Source organism: Mustelus asterias, chromosome 8, assembly GCF_964213995.1.
Source record: "Mustelus asterias chromosome 8, sMusAst1.hap1.1, whole genome shotgun sequence".
In the NCBI taxonomy this organism is placed as follows: Eukaryota; Metazoa; Chordata; class Chondrichthyes; order Carcharhiniformes; family Triakidae; genus Mustelus; species Mustelus asterias.
This window is the reverse complement of record NC_135808.1, coordinates 34,940,725-34,966,091: the sequence shown is the minus strand read 5'-3', so window position 1 is coordinate 34,966,091 and position 25,367 is coordinate 34,940,725. Positions and strand designations below refer to the sequence as shown.

The 25,367-nt window shown below is 46.7% G+C and overlaps 1 protein-coding gene across 4 annotated transcripts in view; it reads left to right on the top strand.

Annotated features, from left to right (window-relative positions):
- The window catches only part of LOC144497048 (uncharacterized), a 388,053-nt gene extending 371,156 nt beyond the window's left edge, over positions 1 to 16,897 (top strand). For 2 of the 4 annotated variants that reach the window (XM_078217778.1, XM_078217777.1), the window contains exon 2: positions 11,991 to 13,743. In XM_078217778.1, coding sequence (XP_078073904.1) covers positions 12,473 to 13,240 — 768 coding nt within the window. In that variant the 5' untranslated portion in view covers positions 11,991 to 12,472 and the 3' untranslated portion in view covers positions 13,241 to 13,743. Of the gene's footprint in view, positions 1 to 9,218; positions 9,255 to 11,990 lie in introns of those variants that run through there. The other 2 variants (XM_078217776.1, XM_078217779.1) reach the window with 2 other exon arrangements.
- Positions 16,898 to 25,367: the final 8,470 nt, after the last annotated feature.

Sequence of the window (25,367 nt, the reverse complement as noted above, 5' to 3'; positions counted from 1 at the left end):
CCTCCATACCAGGCAACATCCTGGTAAACCTCCTCTGCACCCTCTCCAAAGCCTCCACATCCTTCCTGTAATGTGGGGACCAGAACTGCACACAGTACTCCAAGTGCGGCCGCACCAGAGTTGTGTACAGTTGCAACATAACGCTACGACTCCTAAATTCAATCCCCCTACCAATAAACGCCAAGACACCATATGCCTTCTTAACAACCTTATCTACTTGATTCCCAACTTTCAGGGATCTATGCACACATACACCTAGCTCCCTCTGCTCCTCCACACTATTCAAAGTCCTCCCGTTAGCCCTATACTCAACACATCTGTTATTCCTACCAAAGTGAATTACCTCACACTTCTCCGCATTAAACTCCATCCGCCACCTCTCGGCCCAACTTTGCAACCTGTCTAAGTCTTCCTGCAAACTACGACACCCTTCCTCACTGTCTACCACACCACCGACTTTGGTGTCATCAGCAAATTTGCTAATCCACCCAACTATACCCTCATCCAGATCATTAATAAATATTACAAACAGCAGTGGCCCCAAAACAGATCCCTGAGGTACACCACTTGTAACCGCACTCCATGATGAATATTTACTATCAACCACCACCCTCTGTTTCCTATCCGCTAGCCAATTCCTGATCCAATTTCCTAGATCACCCCCAATCCCATACATCTGCATTTTCTGCAGAAGCCTACCATGGTGAACCTTATCAAACGCCTTACTAAAATCCATATATACCACGTCCACTGCCTTGCCCCCATCCACCTCCTTGGTCACTTTCTCAAAAAACTCAATAAGGTTAGTAAGGCACGACCTACCTGCCACAAAACCATGCTGACTATCACCTATCAATTCATTACTCTCCAAATAACTATAAATCCTATCCCTTATAATTTTTTCCAACATCTTGCCGACAACAGAAGTGAGACTCACCGGTCTATAATTCCCGGGGAAGTCTCTGTTCCCCTTCTTAAACAATGGGACAACATTCGCTAACCTCCAATCTTCTGGTACTATACCAGAGGCCAACGACGACCTGAAGATCAGAGCCAGAGGCTCTGCAATCACTTCTCTTGCCTCCCAGAGAATCCTTGGATAAATCCCATCCGGACCAGGGGATTTATCTATTTTCAGACCCTCCAGAATATCCTGCACATCCTCCTTATCAACTGTAATACTGTCTATTCTACTCCCTTGCAACCCAGTGTCCTCCTCAGCTATATTCATGTCCCCTTGCGTGAACACCGAAGAGAAATATTGGTTCAATGCTTCACCAATCTCCTCCGGTTCCACACATAACTTCCCTCTGCCATCTATAACTGGCCCTAAACTTGCCCTAACCAACCTTCTGTTCTTGACATACCTATAGAACGCCTTAGGATTCTCTTTAACCCTATCCGCCAAAGTCTTCTCATGTCCCCTTTTAGCCCTTCTAAGCTCGCTCTTCAACTCCCTCTTAGCCAATCTAAAGCTTTCTAGTGCACTACCCGAGTGCTCACGTCTCATCCGAACATAAGCCTCCTTTTTCTTTTTAACCAACAAAGAAACTTTTTTGGTGCACCACGGTTCCCTAGCCCTACCAATTCCTCCTTGCCTGACAGGGACATACCTATCACAGACTCGCAGTAGCTGCTCCTTGAAAAAACTCCACATGTCGGACGTTCCCAGTCCCTGTAATCTCCTAGTCCAACCTATGTTTCCTAATTCTCTCCTAATAGCCTCATAATTACCCTTCCCCCAGCTAAAACCACTGGCCCGAGGTTCATGCCTATCCCTTTCCATCACTAAGGTGAACGTAACCGAATTGTGGTCACTATCACCAAAATGCACACCAACTTCCAAGTCTAGCACCTGGTCTGGCTCATTTCCCAGCACCAGATCCAATATAGCCTCACCTCTAGTTGGCCTGTCTACATACTGAGTCAAAAAACCTTCCTGCACGCTTTGAACAAAAACTGACCCCTCTAACGAGCTAGAGCTATAACAATTCCATTCAATATTAGTCAAGTTAAAATCCCCCATAACAATTGCCCTATTACTTTCACTCCTAAGCAGGATTGACTCCGCAATCCTTTCCTCAACCTCTCTAGAACTTTTAGGAGGTCTATAAAAGACTCCCAATAGGGTGACCTCTCCTCTCCTATTTCTAATCTCCGCCCATACTACCTCAACAGATAAGTCCTCATCAAACCTCCTCTCTGACACTGTGATACAATCTCTGACCAATAATGCTACCCCTCCCCCTCTTCTACCTCCTTCCCTACTTCGACTAAAACATTTGAACCCCGGGACCTGCAGCATCCATTCCTGCCCCTGCTCTATCCATGTCTCTGAAATAGCCACAACATCGAAGTCCCAGGTACTGATCCACGCTGCAAGTTCACCCACTTTATTGCGAATACTCCTGGCATTGAAGTATACACATTTCAAACCCTGCTCCACCCCACCTCTGCAATGCCGTGCATTGCAGTCCCCATCCATGCATCCCTCACTTTCAGCCCCACTACTCAGGATCCCTCCCCCCCCCCGAATCAGTTTAAACCTCCCTGCATGGCCTTAGCAAATTTACCCCCCAGGATATTGGTCCCCTTCTGATTAAGGTGTAGACCATCCTTCTCATAGAGGTCACACCTTCCCCAGTACGAGCCCCAATTGCTTAAGTACCTGAACCCCTCCCTCCTGCACCATCCCCTCAGCCATGAATTCAAACCTTCCCTCTCCCTATTCCTCTCTAAACTATCCCGTGGTACAGGCAAGAGTCCAGAGATAACCACTCTGTCAGTCTTGGCCTTTAGTTTCCACCCCAACTCCATAAATCCCTGCCTAATATCCCCTTCCCCTATCCTCCCTATGTCGTGTGTCCCCACATGTACAATAACTTGTGGTTTATCTCCCTCCCCCCTAAGAGTCCTGAATACCCTGTCAGACACATCCCGGACCCCAGCCCCTGGTAGGCAACACACCAACCCTGAGTCCCTACCTTTAGTTCCGACCCTCCTATCTGTCCCCTTAATTGTGGAGTCCCCAATCACAAGGCCCAGTCTTTTACAGCCCCTAACCACCTGAGCTTTCTCACTCGGCTCACCCCCAGAGATCTGCTCTCTATGCTCAGTTGATTCCTCCTCAACTGTAGCCTCCAGCACCGAAAACCTATTATGGAGGGGAACCGCCCCAGGGGATTGTCTTCCCGATTGCTTCTTACCCCTCCTCCTGGCATTGACCCAAGCCTCATTTCTAGGAGTTACTATTTCTCTATAACTCCTATCAACTTCCACCTCCGCCTCCCGAATTATGCGGAGTTCCTCTACCTCCCCCTCCAGCTCCTTTACACGCTCCTCCAGAAGCTGCAATCTAATGCACTTCTTACAACTAAAATCTCCTGAAACACTACTGGATTTCCTCACCACATACATCCCACAGGAGATGCAGCATACTGCCTGAACTGCCATCCCTGAAGCCATTACCAGCAAGAAAAAAAGAAAACAAAAAACTTCCCCACACTTATAATTAGGTTAGAGGAGGATGGAAGGGTGGGATCCTCTACCAGTGTAGAGGATCGGGTATCTCCTCTGCACCAATTTATAGGGCTAGGGGCCCGAGAGAAAAAAAAACTACTACTGAGGGGGAACCACCCAGGTAACTGACTTTTAAAGTTAAAATAAAAACCCTTCCCAGACTCCTTTGCTGCCCACTTCTAGTTTTCACTTTCAACTTGAAAAACTGCTGTTAAAGTAAAGGCCAAAAAAAATACACACACTAGCTGACTAATTAAATAAATAAACAATTCAATTAATCCAATTAATCTCTTACCAGCACTGCTGCTTTTCAATCACCCCTCTCAGCTTGCTCCAGTGGATCAATGAGCTAGGGTATAGAGAAAGATCAACTTAATGCAAGGTAAATCCATTCAAAAGCCTGACAGCAGCAGGGAAGAAGCTGTTCTTGAGTCGGTTGGTACGTGACCTCAGACTTTTATATCTTTTTCCCGAAGGAAGAAGGTGGAAGAGAGAATGTCCAGGGTGCGTGGGGTCCATAATTATGCTGGCTGCTTTGCTGAGGCAGCAGAAACTGTAGACAGAGTCAATGGATGGGAGGCTGGTTTGCGTGATGGATTGGGCTACATTCATGACCTTTTGTAGTTCCTTGCGGTCTTGGGCAGAGCAGGAGCCATACCAAGCTGTGATACAACCAGAAAGAATGCTTTCCAGGGTGCATCTGTAAAAGTTGGTGAGAGTCGTAGTCTTCTGAGAAAGTAAAGGCATTGGTGGGCTTTCTTAACTATAGTGTCGGCATGGGGGAACCAGGACAGGTTGTTGGTGATCCGGACACCTAAAACCTGAAGCTCTCGACCCTTTCTACTTCTTCCCCATTGATGTAGACAGGGGCATGTTCTCCTTTATGCTTCCTGAAATCGATGACGATCTCCTTCGTTTTGTTGACATTGAGGGAAAGATTATTGTTGCTGCACCAGCAATCCGCTCAGCTGCCTTTAGTCATGGTGGCTGGTGAGAGACCGGGTTTAATGGGACGTGACTGGCACCAAGAGAACAAATTAAATTGGCTCGGGATTTTTAGCATTGAAGAAGATGATCAGCGGTACCCAGATATTTTCCAGGAAGAATTGGGAGAAAATAAAAGGAGTAACACGTGGCTGAGAGGCTGGAAAATTCCCCAGCCATGTCTCTGGAGTGAAACTTAAACTCTTAACCCTCTGACTCAGAGAACAAGATTGTAGGTGCAAGTCCAACTCCAGATGGGTTATTCCATGATCATGGATTAAAGTTGTTGTCAGGGTTGGAAGCTTTTTCCCAGGGCAGAAATGACAATTAAAAGGGGGCACAAGTTCAAGAGAAGGGGGGAAAGATTCAGTGGAGATGTTGGGGGGAAGTTTTTTTTACACAGAGGGTGGTAGGGGCATGGAATGCACTGCCAAGTGAAGTGGTTGAGACAGTTACATTAGCTACATTTAAAACTTATCTTGATAGGCATATATAGGGGAATAGAGGGATATAAGCAGTTGGTTTAGATAGGTAAACATGATCGGTGCAGGCTTGGAGGGCCCAAGGGCCTGTTCCTGTGCTGTACTGTTCTTTGTTCTTTGTACAACTCATTTCTTTATCTGTGGATCACTCCTATTTTCCAGTTACAGATGTCCAATTTGTGTGCTTTGCCAGACTAAAGGCCTTGGTGTTTGTCTGTGAAGGCTCTTATAAGAAGACATTTGTTTTTCAGCTTGTATAATATTGCATAATTTTAAAGGTAACTTGCTAACAGCACATTTTTCCTATGTCAGAATTGTCCCAAATTCAAACAAGTGTTGTGGCCTTTCAAATGTCCATTAGTGTCTATCTTATCTCTTTTTAAAACAAAACTTGGTTCCTACATCCATAGCTACCACCTAAACTGCGTTCTTTTCTTCGAATCCCTTTGAATGTTCTTTTTATCACCATCATCATTCTCATTAACCATCAAATGAATAACACCTTTAATTCTGTCCTATCCTTTTGACCACTCTGCGCAATCGCAGTTTATCACTGCGGCGTTGACCCTCAAAAACTCCCTTTGTCTGGTTTACTCTGGGCTTAGATTTCACACGTTAAATCAGCTGTTGGTTTTACAATAGCACTCAACTGAGAGTATTAATCAGAGATGATTGATACTTACTGCTACCCCCAGCCAGCCTGAGCAAAATCCCATCCTCGTCGCCAAAATTGTTGTGGGATTTTGCCTTTTACTTGATCACAACTTTACCCTTCAAGTAACCAGACAAGTCACAGAGGTCTCTCAAACAGCTGTTTTAATACACGCTATAGCAAGGACACTGGGAAGTTACAGTTCACATCTCTGTCGCTCGCCAGAGTAACATATTCCAAGATACAAAGGCAATTAAAGTTTTCAAAATTGATTAAAAGTAATTAGCACAAACCAATCACAATCACTTTACGCTTGCTTCATAATAATATCTAATCTGCATGAAAACCTCATAGTACAGCTTGTTCCTGTAGCTGTGGATCACTCCCATTTTCCAGTTACGGATGTCTGATTTATGTGCTTTGCCAGACTTATGGCCTTGGTGTCTGTGTGTGAAGGCTCTTATAGAAAGACCTTTGTTTTTCTCTTTGTGATTTTTTAAACTTGTGTGACTATTAACCCTTTTAGTCACATAAACTATTTTTAAACTATGTGGCCTTTTTGATATAATCACTGTTACAGTATTATCTCAATAATATTGTGTGGAGTTTCTGCTTTATTTTTCATTTATGCGAGAGCTTAAAATAATGAACTCTCTATTTATACCTCTCATCATTATAATGATGGAGGAGGAGAGGGGCAATAGATAAAGTGGGGGGGAGCAGAAAGAGAAAAGAGGAGGAGAGATAGGGTGGGAGAATCTGGGGTAGGCAAGGGTGAGGGTGAATGCTGGAGATAAGGAGAGGAGGAGAGAGGGAGAGGAGGAGAGAGGAAGAGGAGAGTAAATTATTCTGCAGAATAAATGACTTCATTAAATTGGATCCAGCACTCAGAGAATAGCAGCAGACGTGACTGGAGTTTTCTGTTTTTGTGCTTCCCCAAGGTGTTGGCAATGATTGATAACACTCAGATGGCATTGAAGGTCACCCGAGGAGGCACTCACAGTTCCATGAACAGAAAATAATTCCCCTCCTTCATGTAGTATGCAATGTTACGACGTGAAAGTATTTCTCTTTTAGGACGTAACGCCAAATCCCCCAAAGAGGAATACCTTGCCTCGTAATCTGTAAAAAGTGTGTGGGAAGGTGTGAACTGTTCTTCAGTAACATTTAGTGGTTAATTAACAGAAATACCTGACACTCACTTTAAAATGAACATTTAACTATTTATTTGTTTATAACTAACAGGGAACATACCAAATGAAATAAGATTCTACTGGAATGTTGTTCAAATAAATACAATACTCATTCATTAACCAAAAATATAATAATAGAATTCCATCACTCTCAAAAAAAATACAACCGGGTTTGTGGCTTTCGTAAACTTTTGGAGTTCTTCTGTGGAGTCCCTCTGTCTGTGAGTTCTTTTTGATTTGGTACCTTTTGCTGGTTAGATGGTGTGTTCTCTGAAGAGGTATATACGGCTGGCAGGTGGAGAGCTGCTCTCTTCCTCTCGACTTGAGAGGTGTCAGTTGCTAACCCCTGTTTTCCTCTCGCACTCTCTTTTATACCTGTGATGACCTATCAATTTTCCGACAATAGGATTGGTCTGATTTTTCAACATCATCAAGCTCAAATCTTATAGGTTATAGGTAGCTGAGTGCTAGCTTTAAGTCGATTAAGCGGCACATTAGCACAGTGGTTAGCACTGCTGTTTCACAGCTCCAGGGTCCCGGGTTCGATTCCCGGCTCGGGTCACTGTCTGTGTGGAGTTTGCACATTCTCCTCGTGTCTGCGTGGGTTTCCTCCGGGTGCTTCGGTTTCCTCCCACAGTCCAAAGATGTGCGGGTTAGGTTGATTGGCCTTGCTAAAATTGCCCCTCAGTGTCCTGAGATGCGTAGATTAGAGGGGTTAGCGGGTAAAATATGTAGGGATTGGTGGTAGGGCCTGGGTGGGATTGTGGTCGGTGCAGACTCGATGGACCAAATGGCACCTTTCTGCACTGTAGGGTTTCTATGATTCTGTGATAGGCAAAATTCAAACATTCAAATGCATGAAGCCTGTTACCAAGGCAACCCTGTGGTCTAGTCTTGGATGTGGATGCAAATGTTTCAGTCTGGGACTCTATGTACTTTGCATTTTAAACCTCCAAACACTGAAACCAAAAGGAGCTTTTAAAGGGACCGCACCCATGTTTTGTCCCTCTAGCATTTTCTTTGCATTGTTTACATCCTTATAAGCTCAACTTTGCAACAGAAATGACTGTCTGAGAATACTCTATGTGAACTTCACTCACACTGGATCACCCCACAATGCTTTCATCGTCAGAAACTCGGACATCACATCCATATTCGGGGAAGATGACTGACCTGGCGGTCAGCTGATTAGGGACAAGGTTCATCCCTTCCTTATGTGGCTGATGTCACCATTTCATGTCCCACACACTGAGGAGGTGGTGTTGTTTATTGATGTCTGTATCTCTCTGAGGCAGCTGAAAAAGAGAAGCAAGTAGGATGTTGAAGAAATATTTCAGTTACTGGCTACACTTGGAGTAGATCAGAGTATTCCCCAGGAAGAGAATGCTCAGAGTTACCGAGTGTACCACATGTTGAACAATAATCCTCTCAAACAAGGTCTAGACTGGGACAGCACAGGAGAGGAACTGGGAGAGAGAAAGGACTGGGATGTCCTGCGAGAGGTGAATGAATAGATATTCTGGGCAAGGGAATGAACTAAGTGATTGTGGTGTCTATAAAATTGGAGCTGGTGGGAGCTTAACTTTAAAAGGAGGTTACCCCTGGAGAGGGCAGGGATGTCAGATGTTAACCCAAAAGGCATCTACTCAATGAGCCCCAGTTCACATCCTGTGTCATAATCACTCCCCCAAATTCCTAAATCTCTCACCGAGTCAATTTCCTGTATCCTTCCCCCCTCTGTCCCTCCCCTGCACCTTTTCCTCTCTGCCCCTCTCTCCTATCCAAGTGTTAATCCCACCACTTGCACATCATCACTGCCTTGGATGTGGGATTTCCTCTTCTATCTGCTGTCAAACACATCCGAGGCTGAGTTGTATTCTGCTAGAAATATGCAAATGTAGTGACCATTTGAGACCGGATCAGTAACACAATAATGTGATTTCTTTATCCAAGACTGATATAGACATGTCTGCATGGTCTCTTCAAGCTGCTACCAGACAGGATTCCCACTGTATGTTACATCATATTCCTGACACTGCTGTTGATGAGAAAAATACCTCTTAAAGATACACATCCCACACTGATGTCAGTTTGAAAGCCTCCGAGGATGAAGAATGCTATTCCCACACTAGGAATCTCTGTCAAACATTTACCGGGGTAACTGAGACAGCAGCTGCAATAAGTGAGGTTTTATTCAGATGGGACAATGACAAGTTTAAATCTCCACCTGATCTGCTGCTCAAAGTCGCCTCCGTTTCACCGGTCAGTTTTCCAAGCTTCAGGAAACTCCTGTTACTCCAGAAATATTAGGATTGGCTGTGAGAGACGTCAATCAGAGAGCCCACCCACTCTGTCCATTCCCTCCTCTTCCTCTTTCACAGCTGCTTCACTTCCTGTAGGGACTGAAAACCAAGTGAGGAGATGGTGAGTGAAGGAGCAGAATTTATAATAATTACAGTGCATAATATCCACACTAATGTTCAGGCAGTCTGACTATCCTGTGGAGAATCAGGTGTGGAAATGCCCCTTATGCTGTGTGAGAAGATCCAGCTGAGAGACCTGTTTATTCTGTGCTTTGTGCTGAGCTGTTTGATTGGAGCTGTGTGTTGGATATTGAGTGTGTTTATTGGAAGCATTTCCCTTCTGATTTACAGGCTGAGTTTTGTTGATGGGTCATTGCTGAATATGAGAAGGTGAGGTGTAATTATCTGGGAGGGACAGAGTGTCTGAGGATTCTTACTGATTTCCTATTGTTGAGATGTGTGTGTGTGTTGGGAGCTGGTTGTTATCCTGTGGACTGGGAATGGTCAGTTATGTCTGTTGTGATCTGGATGTTTCCTGTCTTTTAAACACTCCGAAACTTCCCCTCACTCACCCCCTCTGTAACCTCCTTGGAAAAAATTAATATAGAGCCTCACATGACCACCAGATGTCCCAAAGCTCTTTACAGTCAATGAAGTATTTGAGAAGCGTGGTCACTATTGTAATGTAGAAATCTGACAGCCAATGTGTGCACAGCCAGCTTCATAATTTTGTTAACACCCTTACAAAGCAACTTGAGTGAGCTATGTTAAAGATGCAAGTTATTGTTGTTGCATTAAACATCAGAAAGTGAGTAGGCGTTCAGTAGGAGCAGCACGATTCCCTTCATGGTTCAGTATTTTACAGACTCTCATTGTGGGGCAGACTCATTGTAAAGGGAGATAAGGTTATAACTGACAGCAAAGCCAAGTAGGAATGGCTATACACTGGTTCAAACTCAGTGGGTGGTATTTTACTTGTTCGTAAAGTGGGGTATGTAGCAATTAGCGCAATTGGCGCCATTTTTCACGACCAGCACCATTTTATGACAATAGGTTTTCTGGCACGGTCAGCCTCTCACCAGAAATGGACGAGAGGCTGGTTAATTTATTTAAATTTATTTAAATATCAATTTCAATGTGATTAGTGAGACCAGCACTCAATCGGCTGGGCTCGCTTGCCTTTATGGCCTCGCTGGGAGAGGTTCTCCGGTGAGGAATACACCTGTTCCGCATGAACGGGGAGCAGTCGTATTGGCCTCGCTGGTGAAACAGGAGACCATTGAGGCCCCCTGGGGAGGCCGAGGGCAAGGCGGGGGTGCCCTTTGGGCAGTGCCAGACTGGTAGTGCTACCCTGGCACCTTGGCAATGCCCATGACACCTGGGTAATTCCCACTAGGCGGTACCAGGGGTGAGGCCAGTGGAGTCGTGGCAGGTGGGGAGGGGCCAGTGGGGGTGGGGCTAATGGGGAGGGGGCCCACTGCCACTATGCATGGATTGGGTGGGGGGGGCCATAAACGGTCTGGGCAGCGGGGGGACAGCGGAGGCTGCATCTCAGGCCAAGGACCCCCACGATTGTGGGTGGGGTGGGGGGGGAGTACTTGAGGCAGCTTGCAATAGCAGGGACGTGAGAGTGCTCTCTGTCTGTCTGGTCCCTGCTACTGTTATTGTGCATGTGCAGCACCTCCCTCTACAGGCTGTCGAGCGTGTTAAGCCCCACCCACAGGCTTCTGCAGCGACCAACAGGCTCGCTCAAAATTTTGCAGCCAGAGTGTGTGTGGAGGAGGGCTGATAATGCACCCGAACAACGGATCTGGAACTCTCCCAGTTCTACGCCTGCCCAACACTTAGTCAAAAAGCTGTAAAACAACACCCACTGTGTCAAGGAATACTGAGGGATGCACCTTCAGGCTTCAGTCCTCCTCTGGATCGGGTAGCGGTTGGCATTGGAGAGAGGGATGTAGTTGTGCTCGCGATGTAGTTCCTGATCTCAGCACAGTTAGAGAGGAGGCAGTAGACAGAGAGGCAAGTGGCAGAGAGGGAGCCAATGCTGTTCCTGACATGTTTATCTACTGGTTTGATGATAATCATGGAATGAGGGCTGTGAGATTGTGGTAAAATAAAATCCTGTTGCTACTGATGGCTCACTGCACATCATGGATACCCATGATCTGTCCTTAGTCCATTTCCCTAATACTTTCTTTAAAGATTTTACCCGAAGGCCTCGGCCTTTCCCAGAAGCCTGGGCTTGGATTTGATAGTTTTGCCCCGTGCTGTGTCTGATAGCTGAATTTGGGATGTGCAGTCTGAGTGAGTGCAGTGTGTCTAATTTCCCAGGATAAACCAGAACCCTTCAATCAGCTACACTGAAGCAATATTTTCTTTAGCTTCCAGCACTTCCTGCCCAGTGTGTTTTCTTCAAATAATTTTTGAAAACAAAGGGAGAAATTATAAAAATCTCCATTGAATTATTATTTCTCCTGAGCGTTTTTATATTAAACACATACTCTAAGGGTCTTCACCAGCACGAGACAAGCTCATTGTGAATTGATAGCCCATTTTACACTCTGCACGACTGTCTTTTCCACTGCCCTTATGGTGCCTGGGAAGATGGGAGTCTGGGTGGAGAAAAGAAAGTAGTCACATTGTCTGCTCCTGGTCACTATCCAGGATCCCTGCTGGAAACAGAGGGTGTCTGACAGTCAAGTGACGAAAAAGAAAGGACTTGTATCTGATCCCCACACAGGGGAATAGCAGACTGGCACTCACTGTGGAACAGACTCTAACTGAGGAGTCAGCCCCTTCAGCAAAGGAGGAGAGGGAGTTGGAGGAAATCATGTTTCCTTTTTCTGTTTTACAGAAGGATTGCACTGTACTACACCAGAGAATAGAGAGAGGATAGAAACTGCAGATAGATCCTGACCATCACCCAAGGAAAAACTGCACAACTGTGGGAAGATGTCCAGTCCCTTCACAGCACTGCTCAACACAGAGAAGGTTGGGCAGTGAAACCATTATCTGGAACTCGGTCGCGTCAGGGGAGCTCTGACATATCATCAGACCTGAAACTGGTCAGTGGTGTGGAAAGTTCCATCAGAACCAACCTTTCTGAAGGTTCAGCTGTGGGTGATCGGTCAGGGTGAGGCTGGGAAGAAATGTGAGTGGGCTCCAATTGTGGTGAGAGCTTCAACCATTCATTGAACCTACTGAATCACGAACTCATTCCTACAGGTGAGAGGCTGTTCAACTGTGAGGTGTGTGAGGAGGGCTCCACAGATTTTTGAGATCTCCTAACACGCAAAGTGCATCTGGTGCAAACACTGTGACCTCAAGTACAGCCACATGGAAGAGAAATCCTTCAAATGTGAGATGTGTGATAAAGCTTTCATGACATCTTCGAGCCTCCTGAGACACCAGAGGAAGCACACAGGGGAGAAACCTTTCAGGTGTGCGGTCTGTGGGATGGCTTTCACCCAGGCCTCCAACCTTCTGGCTCACCAGAGGATTCACACAGGAGAGAAACCGTTCGCATGTGAGCTGTGTGACAAATCATTTACACAGGCATCGAGCCTCCGCAGACATCAACGCATTCATACAGGGGAGAAACCATTCCTATGTGAGGTGTGCAGCAAATCATTCTCACAGTCATCGACCCTTCGTGTACACCAACGAATTCACACTGGGGAGAAACCATTCAAGTGTGAGGTGTGTGACAAAGCTTTCACAAAATTTTCAAAACTCTTGGTCCATCAGCCAGTTCACACAGGGGTGAAACCATTTACCTGTGAGGTGTGCACCAAATCCTTCTCATGGTCATCGGCACTCCGCGTGCACCAACGCATACACACTGGGGAGAAGCCATTCACCTGTAAGATGTGCAATAAGTCATTCTCTGAGTCAGCCACCCTCCGCATTCACCAACGCACTCACACAGGGGAGAAACCATTCACATGCGAGGTGTGTGACAAATCATTCTCAGGCTCATCGAATCTACGCAGACACCAATGTATCCACACAGGGGAGAAACCATTCAAGTGTGACGTGTGTGGCAAATCATTCTCACAGTCATCAAACCTCCTGCTCCATCAGAGGAGTCACATGGTGGAGTAACCCTTGATGTGTGATGTTACTGTAAAGTTTTTGTGACATCTTTGCCCCTCCTGGGACATCAGAGGATTCACACAAGGAGAAGCCAATCTATGTGAGGTGCATGACAAAGCTGTTACACAGCCAGCATACCACCTGCACCATGAACACACATAGGGAGAAATGCAATTGCTGAGAGTTCTGTAATAAAGCCTTCATACAGTTGTTAGACATCCTGGAACATCAGTGAAACCATGAGGGAACTGACAACAAATGTGAAAGAGTTGAACGATTTTAGGGTTTGTGAACTACCTTTCTAAGTTTTTGATCAATCTGTCATGAGAGTGTGAATCTCACAGAAAAGGATGTTCAGTGGTATTGAGACTCAGAACACAAGGGGCTGCTGCCCTGTGGATCCAAAACTGGCTTGCCCAAAGGTAGTCATGATGTGGAGACATTTCCACTCCATCTGACAAAGGAGCAGCACTCCGAAAGCTAATGGTGTTTGCTACCAAATAAACCTGTTGGACTTTAACCTGGTGTTGTTAAAACTCTTACTGTGTTTGCCCAAAGGAGGCAGAGAGTGGGTATAGATGGGTCTTTTTCTAAATGGAGGTTGTGGGACCCTTGCTGTTTGTCATTTTCATAAATGACCTGGATGAGGAAGTGGAGGGATGGGTTGGTAAGTTTGCCGACGACACGAAGGTTGGCGGGGTTGTGGATAGTCTGGAGGGATGTCAGAAGTTACAGAGGGACATAGATAGGATGCAAGACTGGGCGGAGAAGTGGCAGATGGACTTCAACCCAGATAAATGCGTAGTGGTCCATTTTGGCAGGTCAAATGGGATGAAGGAGTACAATATAAAGGGAAAGACTCTTAGTACTGTAGAGAATCAGAAGGACCTTGGGGTCCGGATCCATAGGACTCTAAAATCGGCCCAGCAGGTGGAGGAGGTGGTTAAGAAGGCGTATGGTGTGCTGGCCTTTATCAATCGAGGGATTGAGTTTAGGAGTCCGGGGATAATGATGCAGCTATGTAAGACCCTCGTCAGACCCCACTTGGAGTACTGTGCTCAGTTCTGGTCGCCTCATTACAGGAAGGATGTGGAAAAGATTGAAAGGGTGCAGAGGAGATTTATAAGGATGTTGCTTGGATTGAGTGGCATGCCTTATGAGGATAGGCAGAGGGAACTCTTTCTTTTCTCTATGGAGAGACGTAGGATGAGAGGAGACCTAATAGAGGTCTAATAAGATGTTGAGAGGCATAGATCGGGTGGACTCTCAGAGGCTTTTTCCCAGGGTGGAAATGGCTGCTACGAGAGGACACAGGTTTAAGGTGCTGGGGGGTAGGTACAGGGGAAATGTTTGGGGGAAGCTTTTCACACAGAGGGTGGTGGGCGAGTGGAATCGGCTGCCGTCAGTGGTGGTGGAGGCAAACTCAATAGGGTCTTTTAAGAGACTCCTGGATGAGTACATGGGACTTAATAGGATGGAGGGTTATAGGTAGGCCTAAAAGGTAGGGATATGTTCGGCACAACTTGTGGGGCCGAAGGGCCTGTTTTGTGCTGTAGTTTTTCTATGTTTCTATGTTTTTAAGAAGCAGCTTTCACTCACATCAAACAACTAGTGACAACAACACCAGTGCTGAGGTACTATGATGTCAATGATGAAGTCACCCTGCAGTGAGATCCCAGTGAAACAGGACTTGGAGCAACCCTCATGCAGCCAAAACAAGCAGTTGTGTTTGTATCCAGAGCATTAACACAAACTGAATGATGCTATGCACAGATTGAGAAAGAGTTTCTGGATATTGCCTTTGCTTGTGAGCTTGAAAGAGAGAGCGCGATGATGGAATCTGACCACAAGTCATTTCAAAGCATCTTTCTCAAACCACTTCTATCTGCTCCAAAGTGTTTACAAACGATGTGACTTCATTTGGAAGTGAAGTACCAGCAAGGGAATGTCACCAACTTGCTGTGGAGAGTTGCACTCTCTTTGAAGGAAGTGATGATGCTGGTACAGAGCATGAAATCTTCCAGATTCAACAAGAAGCAATAGCACAACATGCTCTGGAATCATTAACCCAGCAGAGAATTGAATCTGACACAACAAGTGTCTTGCTCAGATCAAGCAAACTACACAATGAGATACAACTCTTGCGATGTTAGTGTACCTTTAAGAATTTTTTTTAAAAATTATGTTTTCTGGGAAGCTGTTCTGACTTCAAGCTGGTCTGTGTGTATATCAAGAGGGCTGCTAGAAGTTACAATGCTGGGAAGTCAAGAGTTTCAATTCTCCACCCGAAGGATTAAGTTTCAACATCACATGAGCCTTTGTATTTTCTGTGCTAAACCTGTGGCAAGGGTTTTGTATAGGGAAGTTTGTTTGACTGGGACATTTTGTATACTTGTTAAGGGTTATACAATATCATTGGTTTTTCTTTGTTTGTAATTGGTAAAAGTTATTGCGAATTTTCTTTCTATACACAACTGTATATTTAAATAACTCTGCTTGATAAAGGCTCCTTAGTGGGTCAGTTGAATCATACCTGAAGTGAAACATCTCATGCTCACCCTAGCCAAATTCAAAGTGCAAAACTTATGATCCAAGCAGACTTCATAAAACACTTTGGAGTTTCTGACCTGAATTATGACACTCTTCAAATGTTACAGGAAGTTGTGATGAAAAACCATCAAGGACACACCTGTGGCTGTAAGAGAGTATTGGACAGAGATGAAATAATTTTCAAGAAGACATTGTGTACAAAGGAACTGGGGTCATTATCCCTAAAGAGATGAGATAAGAAATGCTGAAGCACATCCACACAAACCATAAAAGAATGGAATCTCGTCTGAGGAAGGAAAGAGAAGGGTTGTACTGGTCAAACGTAAGAAATGAGATTAAGGACCACATCAGCCAGTGCGATGTTTGTAACAAAGATCAAGCTAAGCAAGATAAATAGCTGCCCATGATTAATGACATCCCAGACAGACCATGGGTGAAGCTTGGAGTAGACCTCTTCACTCTCACTGGAACTGATCATCTCGTCACAGTCGACTACTATTCAGACTGCTTGGAGTTAGACCAGCTGATGTCAGTGACGACCAGTAGAATACCTGGAAGTGTCACCACAGGAAGCAGCAGAGACCAGATATACAGCCAACAACAACTCACACACGTGCCATAACAGGACCTGAGCACTTTAAAGATTTTTTGTGTAATGGGTGTACAGGATGTAGCAAAAATTGGAACAGACTAGAAAGTTTTCTTGTTCACTTGTGATTTTCTTTATGGACTATGTATGTGGAACAATTTGTAATTGACATTGCATGTGTTTTTTTCTCTTGTGGCTGAATGGTCTGCAGAGATTTAACTTTTAATATGCTGAAAGATCTTCAATCAAGCAAACCTGATTTTTGGTTCAAGTTGTTTTTTCACTTTGCTGGGGTTTCTTGTGGCCAAGTGGGCCTGCAACTTGTTAAACGACACAAGGTGTCAGATGTAACAGTTTGTCTTTGGCGGGGAGGAGTTCTTTAAACACTTTTGGAGCCAGTGTTCTTCATATGGACATTGGAATGTAAACAATATGCACTTAAGGGGCTGATATGATGGGGTTTGGAGTGACCAATACCACCACTCTGGCTCTATTTGATTGGCCTAATCGAACAATGCAACTGAGGTTTCTGATCAATTCATTGCCTAGTTACTAAGGAACTTTTTGAGTTTATCTCTGCTAACATAAAGAGCTTGTTCAGAAAGGCAGTGTGAAGAACCAGGGCACCAAGCTCATAAAGAGGGACAACATCTGGAAGAAGAAGAGAACAAAGAACTGATTCCATCTGACAACAAAATCCTGGTCAGGTTTTAATTGCAAGTGGAAATCAACCTTAAGTTAAGTAACATAGTATTTGGCTTATGCATTGCAAGTATTTACTGTTGTTTAAGTAGCTACAGAACATAATTTCCTTTATTAAGTAATTAAAGTTGACTTTGTGTCTTTATTCACTACAGAGGTTAAAACACACAGGTTTGCACAATGCTCTTTTATCATGAAAAGGGGGATGTTTGGATAAAGGCTGTGTGTAATTGTGCTGCCACATACAAAGAAAATTACAGCACAGGAACAGGCTCTTCGGCCCTCCAAGCCTGCACCGACCATGCTGCCCGACTGAACTAAAACCCTTCCAGGGACCATGTCCCTCTATTCCCATCCGATTCATGTACTTGTCAATACGCCCCTTAAAAGTCACTACCACATCCGCTTCCACGACCTGCCCCGGCAATGAGTTCCAGGCACCCACTACTCTGTGTAAAAAAACTTGCCTCGTACATCTCCTTTAAACCTTGCCCCTCGCACCTTAAACCTATGTCCCCTAGTAATGGACTCTTCCACCCTGGGAAAAAGCTTCTGACTATCCACTCTGTCCATGCCTCTCATAATCTTGTAGACTTCTATCAGGTCTCCCCTCAACCTCCGTCGCTCCAGTGAGAACAAACCAAGTTTCTCCAACCTCTCCTCGTAGCTAATGCCCTCCATACCAGGCAACATCCTAGTAAATCTTTTCTGTATCCTCTCCAAAGCCTCCACATCCTTCTGGTAGTGTGGCGACCAGAATTGAACACTATATTCCAAGTGCGGCCTAACTAAGGTTCTATAAAGCTGCAACATGACTTGCCAATTTTTAAACTCAATACCCCGGCCGATGAAGGCAAGCATGCCGTATGCCTTCTTGACTACCTTCTCCACCTGCATTGCCACTTTCAGTGACCTGCGTACCTGTAACCCAGATCCCTTTGCCTATCAATACTCTTAAGGATTCTGCCATTGACTGTATATTTCCTATCTGTATTAGACCTTCCAAAACGCATTTGGAGCATGTCCTGCACATGTGCAGTTGCAATGTCAGAGTTTCAGCTACCTGCATTAAAACAAACAAGTTGGCTTTACACAGACAAACAAAGTTCAAATTATTCATTTTTTCGGTCTGTGCAATCCCTAACCAATTGCAAGTTCTTGCATCTAGTCCACCTATCATTTATCAACTGTTCCTCCTGTAAAACATGCTTTTGATGATGCAGTGAATAATGAGGTTATTAGTCTTTTTTAGCAAATGAGATTCCCAACTTCTAATGAACTTGGAGGCCATGGATAACTGATTGTCAAATTTTGTTTAAGGACACATTTTGGTTAAAAAAAACCTTACAGAAAAGTTTTATTATGCAATAGGGGAATGAATCCAAGGCCTGAATTCATTTGTCAAGCATGCACATTTGGTGGGCGTGGAAGCAAGTACAAAATGCATGGATGGTCGCAGTTGGTCCCAGAACACGATTACACGTTTTCTGGCCAATTAGTGGGCAGCCAGTGTGAAATGTGTGCAGGGAAAGGCTCAGCTCTTCAAGGAGGGTGGAAGATGCCGGGTGTTGAGAACAGGGAGCATGCTGGCTGACCCTTTTAACCTGCTATCTCAGAGGGGCAGCCACTACAGAGTTGTCTTGCAGAGCTGCACTCTTCAAAAAAAACTAAAAATTGTGATGGAAAAATGATGCAGAGTGTTGAGGCAACACATTCAAACACAAACTTCAGTCCCCAGACATATTTTTCAATTTTATTTCAGCCCTGACAGTCCATCCCACCCTGTTTCAAGGCTGAAGCTAAAATGTGAACGTTGCCTAGCCAATCGGCCTGCCCGTCCAGCATGTAAGTAGACTGGCCTCAGATGTGTTTGATCAGAAGAGGAAGACGCACAGCATCCAAGGCAGTGATGATGTGCAGTGGTGGGATCAGCACATGGACAGGAGAGAGGGGCACAAGAAGGAGGGAGTAACTTTCATTTCTCCTCTTCCTACCTCCACTCTCTTTCCTCTTTATGCTCCATCCTACTACTTCTTCCTCGATCCTTTCTCTCCCCCATCTCAGTTTTCATCCTCTTTCATTCTCTTATCTTCAATTCTCTCCCCTTCCATCTCTATCTTCTTCATCCTTTCTCCTATCTGGAGAACACACCAGAGTGCTATAGTTCCCCCTCGCTTTTGTTGAATTCAAAAAAGGAGCAATGCCTGGACATGTTCCTTATGCCTGCAAGTTCCTCTGTATGAATATATGTAGCATCTAGTAAATGTAATTGACCTACATTGCGAGCCTGACAATCTTGAATTGGCTCACAGTGCAGTTCATGGTGCACTTGGCATAATTTGGCAAGTGGTGTCCAATCACTGAATTACATGAACATTAGACATTATGTTCTGAGTTTTACAAGCACGGGTTGGTTAAGTACCAGAAGATGTTTTAATATCTTGTCATTTATTATCTTCACCCAAACAGATTCTACATCTTGATGCAAGGAAGTTATGAGAAACCTGTATAGAACAATGGTCTGGCCTCAACTCGAGTATTGCCTCCAGTTCTGAGCACTGCACTTTAGAAAGATGTTGAAAACATGAAGGGAGGTTACAGAAAAAATTCACATGAATGGTCACAGGGATGAGGAACTTCAGTTACCTAGATTGGTGTAGTTGGGACTGTTATCCTTGGAGAATTTTGAGAGGAATTTTGATAGAGATATTCAATACAAGATGGGTCTGGACAGAATAGATAGGGAAAAACTTCACACTATCGGGGTGGGGGTGTTCATGAAGCTGACAATCGAGGGAGGGGGGAGTGGTGATGGGGGGGGGGGGGTGGGAAATGGCAGTGTGCATGCCCCAACCTTCCGACTGACATGCCTGCACATGCCCAGTGGTCCGCTCTGATGCCGGCCTCTCAGGCAGGATTAGGCGTGAATCCCCCGGTGCACAGAGTGCCAAAAATCCATCCCACTAAGTGTGCCCAAAAAACAGGCGGGAAAATGGGAGATTTTCCCGCCCATTGGGCACTTCGATGTTTGGGGAAAATCGCCACCAATTTCTCACTATTGTTCTGGTCTTATCCTTTATTAACCAAGCTATCCTACCTTCTTATCCGATCTTCCTTTCCTGCTGAAATGCCCTTGAATATTCAATTTCCAGTCTTGGTCAGTTTGCAACCATGCCTCTGCAGTGATTATCATATGATATCCATTTATTTCTATTTGTTCTATCAATTCATCCTCTTTTTAAAAATATTGCATGCATTCAGATAAAGAACCTTTAAATCTGCCTATTTACCATTTTTCCCTACCATGACCCTATTTTCTGGTGCACTCCTAGGTTTTGATTCTCTGTCTTTTTCTGTCCCTGGTTATCATTACCTGTGACAATATCGTAGAGACATCGTCGTTTACAGCACAAAGGGAGACCATTTAGCACTTTGGATCCATGCCAGCTTCCTGCAGAGCAGTGCAGCCTGTCCTGCTCCTGCCAAGCATTGCAAGTTTATTTCCTTATAGTGCGCATCCTATTTCCTGTTGGAATCATTGAATGCTTCCTCTTCCACACCCTCATGGGCCTTGAGTTCCTTTCTCATTAAATATTTTAAGTCCCTTTCTCACAATTTAGAATCGTAGAATCCTGACAATGCAGAAGGAGGTCATTTGGCCCATCAAGTCTGCACCAACCTCAAATGAACCCAGGCTCTATCCCTGTAACCCCACGTATTTACCCTGCTGGTCCCCCTAACATGAAGGGGAAAATTACCATGGCCAATCATCTTTAGAGTGTGGGACGAAACCGGAGCACCCAGAGTAAACCCACACAGATATGGGGAGAATGTGCAAACTCCACACAGTCACCCGAGGCTGGAATTGAATTTGGGTTCCTGGCGCTGTGAGGCAGCAGTGCTGATCACTGTGGCATCCCAAATTTAGTTTAAAACCCTATCTATAACCCTAATTATTCGACTCACAGGGACACTGGTCCACGCACATTTCAACTAAAACTTGTTCCACTGGAACTGCTCCCTCTTTCTCCATTGCCTATCCCAATGCCACATGAATCAAAACCCATTCTCCCACACCAATTTTTGAGTCATGCATTCAACTGTCTAATCTTATATACCCCCATGCCAATTTGCTCATGGCTCAAACAGTAATCTAGAGATTATGACCTCAGAGATTCTGCTTTTTAATTTAGCTCCTAGCTTGCTCGTATTCCCTCAGCAGAATGTGTTTCTTAGTCCTACCGATGTCATTGGTACCCATGTCAACCATAACAATTGGATTCTTCCCCTCCTCTTTAGCTGGAGGAGATGTCCTTAACCTTGCACAGGGCATGCAGCACTGCATTTGTATCTCATGCTCATGGCTGCAATAAGCAATATCTATTCCCCTAACAATATTGTCTCCTACTACAACTATAGGGTATGTTCCTTTCTAGTCCCTCCCACCCCCACATACATACCACACCATGACTTGAATGATCCCAATACCATGATGCTTTGGTCAGTTTGCTCATCCCTTCTCTAGGTCTGAGGCTTGCAGTCACTAATCTTTGCTGTTGTATATAATTTTTGCATTTTATTTCAGCTTTACCCTCAATTTAAATAGAACCTGTATTAAGCCTGTATTGAATACTTTGTAAATCTTGATTTAAAACTAAGGCCGAAATTTTTTAGCAGGCAGGATTTTCCATCCAACTATCCAAAGAGTTGACCGGGATACTACTTGATCTGCAGCCATTTCATGTTCAGGTGGGAATTCTGCCCCTCACTTGAGAGGAAGTTCTGCCTTAAGAGAGCTGCCAGCCAATCTGATCGGCCAGCAGTTCTAGTGGTCAGGACTGGGACTGCAAGCAGTCTCCATAGTTGAAGTTCCAGGAACTGGTAAATTTTCAGAATCTCAGGGCTGGGAGGGTTGAGGAGGTCTGCGGCATAGATATTGGGGGATTGGAGTGTCGGGGAGAATGGTTGGAACCGAAGATGGAGTCTGATTTACGGTGGATAGGAGACACCATTCTATCAAAAGATAGAAGAAGATAGAATACTTACAGTTCAGACGGAGGCCATTCGGCCCATCAAGTATGCACTGAATCTCCAAAAGAGCATCTTGCCCAGGCCCACTCTCTTCCCCCCCCACCCTATTCCCATAACCCCATGTAAGCAACTTGAATATTGCACTTGAATATTGCAGTGATTATTTTTAAAAACTGCTGGATAGCTTTGAATTGACAGGCCAGCTGGTGTTCATGCAGAATTTGTTGACATTTCCTAAGGACTATTATCATGTCATTGTGCAAGCTTGGCTGCGTTTCAAAAGCTATAATTACCTCAGCGGGGGTGGGGTGAGGCTGGGTAGAGGGGAGAGGGTTCTGAGTTTGCAATTTCATTCACAGCTTAGCAAAGCTGTTAAAGGGTTGAATTTTATTGACGTGGGGTATGAATATAATGTTTTATATTTTTACAAGAGATTAACCACTTGACATTTAAAAACGTCCAATGGGCATCAGGAATGGAAGTGTGATGACTTCAGCCAGGCTAATGAGGTTGGTTTGCTAGAGTATGAATTATCCTAATTGAGGGCATCCGGGCCATCGCCCGGGATTATTACACCTCCCTCTTCTCTCCGGATCCGTCCAGCGAGGATGCCCGCAGACTTCTGTGGGAGGACCTTCCGCAAGTCAGCCCGGAGGGCGTCAGCGGGCTCGAGGCCCCCATCACCGTGGCCGGGCTGACCGGCGCCCTCAATGGCCTCGGTCGGGGCAAGGCCCCGGGGCTGGACGGGCTGACGGTAGAGTTCTTCAGGGCGTTCTGGGACGTCCTGGGGGGGCGACTACGCGGGGGTCCTGGAGGAGAGCAACGCCACCGGGGAGATGCCTCTTTCGTGGCGCAGGGGCGTCATTGCCCTGTTGCCAAAGAAGGGGGATCTCCGGTGCCTTAAAAACTGGCGCCCGGTCTCCCTCCTCAGCACGGATTATAAAATCTTTGCCAGGGCATTGGCTTCATGCCTTGGGTCCGTGCTGGACCACATGATCCACCCTGACCAGTCCTACACGGTCCCGGGCCGATCGATTCACGATAACCTCCATCTGGTCCGGGACTTGATCCACCATTCCCAGAGGGCTGGTCTGTTGAGCGCCTTCTTGTCTTTAGATCAGGAGAAGGCGTTCGACAGGGTGGAGCACGAGTATTTGCTCGGGACTCTGCAGGCATTCGGGTTCGGGACGCAGTTTGTCGCCCGGATCCGATTACTCTGCCGCAGAGTGTCTGATTAAGGTTAACGGGTCCCTGACGGCGCCCCTTTGCTTTGGGAGAGGAGTACGGCAGGGCTGCCCCTTGTCCGGCCAACTGTATTCTATATGCGTGGAGCCATTCCTGCGCCTCTTGCGGAAGAGGTTGTCGGGTTTGACTCTGCGCGGCCCGGACGTAGGGGTGGTCCTGTCAGCTTACGCCGACGATGTGCTCCTCATGTTCACGGACCCGGCTGACCTGCGGAGGATGCGAGAATGCCAGCCGGTGTACTCCGTCGCGTCCTCCGCCAGGATCAACTGGGCCAAGTGCTCCGGACTCTTGGTCGGTCTGTGGGAGACGGACCCCCTTCTGGAGGAGCTCAGGCCTTTCACCTGGAGCAGCACCAACCTCCTCTACCTGGGGGTCCATCTCTGCCCAGCCGAGGAACCCTGGCCGGCGAACTGGCGGGAGTTGGAGGCCAAAGTCTCCGCCCGCCTGGGTCGCTGGACAGGACTGCTCCAAGTGCTGTCCTACAGGGCGCGAGTTCTTGTCATAAACCAGCTGGTCGCCTCCATGCTGTGGTACCGGCTGGTCACTTTGACCCCTCCCCCTGGCTTTGTCACCGATATGCAGAAAGCCCTCGTGCGGTTTTTCTGGGACAACCGACTGCACTGGGTCGCTGCCGAGGTTCTGCATCTCCCGATTGAGGAGGGCGGACAAGGTCTGGTGTGCCTCCGCACGCAGGTAGTGACTTTCCGCCTCCAGACCCTGCAGCGATACCTTTACGTCGAGCCTCCTCCACGATGGCGTGCGATGGCGACGTATTTTTTCCGCCACTTGCACGGCCTCAATTACGACGTGCAGCTCCTGCACATCAACCTGGGGTGTATTCCGACCTCCCTGCGGGAGTTGCCCGTCTTTTACCAGGACCTCCTCACGGTCTGGAACACGGTCGCCTCGCGACGCAGCTCTCCCCCGTCAGGAGTAGCGGCTCTCGTGCGAGGGCCGCTGCTCAGGAATCCGCACCTCCAGCCTTACGACTTCAGGTGGCTGGCGGAGAGGAGGGCCGTGGACGCCGGGGTGACCAGGATCGGGGACGTGCTGGATGGCGGAGGAGCGGGCTGGATGAGCCCCCACGTGCTGGCTGAGCGCGCGGGGGTGGCCATCCGGCGCGCGGCCAAAGCCATCCAAGACCTTAGGACGGTCGTGCTCGGCCCCGAGTGCGCACGCGATCTGGAGGCGGCGCAGGCGTGCGGTGGGATCCCGCCCGAGCGTTCCCCTGCTCAGACGGAATTTCACATTGGCCCGAAGCCTAGACCTCCCCCCCCCGGGTCAGGTGCCCCACTGCATGTGCTGCCTCGCGGAAATGTCCTCCGTGCCCTTTTCCACCGCGCGGAGGCGTTTCCTGTACGGGCTGCTGCTGCACACCTTTCACTACCGCGTCCTCACCCGTCGCCCGGATACACCTTGGCGAGCCTTGTTGCCGCCGGGCGGCGGAGGTCCCCAGTGGAGGTCCCTCTACGGAGGGACACTCACACACACACACACACACACTCTCACACTCACACACTCACACACACACTCTCACACACACACACACACACACACACACACGCTCTCACACACACACACACACACACTCTCACACACACACACACACACACACACACACACGCTCTCACACACACACACACACACACACACACACTCTCACACTCTCACACACACATCTCGGGGACCTGGGGTGGAGGGTGCTGCACGCAGCAGTGCCGTACAACCGTAGGTTTTTCCGGTACACGGGCTCCCGAGACTGCCCTTTCTGTGGCCTCGTGGAGTCCGTGGACCATGTCTACGTTCTGTGTTTTAGGCTGCACACCCTTTTTGGTTTCCTCAAACACCTTTTACTGATGTTTTGTTTGCACTTCAGTCCCACGCTCCTGATCTACGGGCACCTGGTGCGGAGAGGGGCGGGTCGGGATGCCGACCTCCTCGTGAACCTGCTCCTGGGCCTGGCGAGACGCGCCATCAATAGGTCCAGGCAGCGGGCGATCGACGGGGCCGTCCATCCCG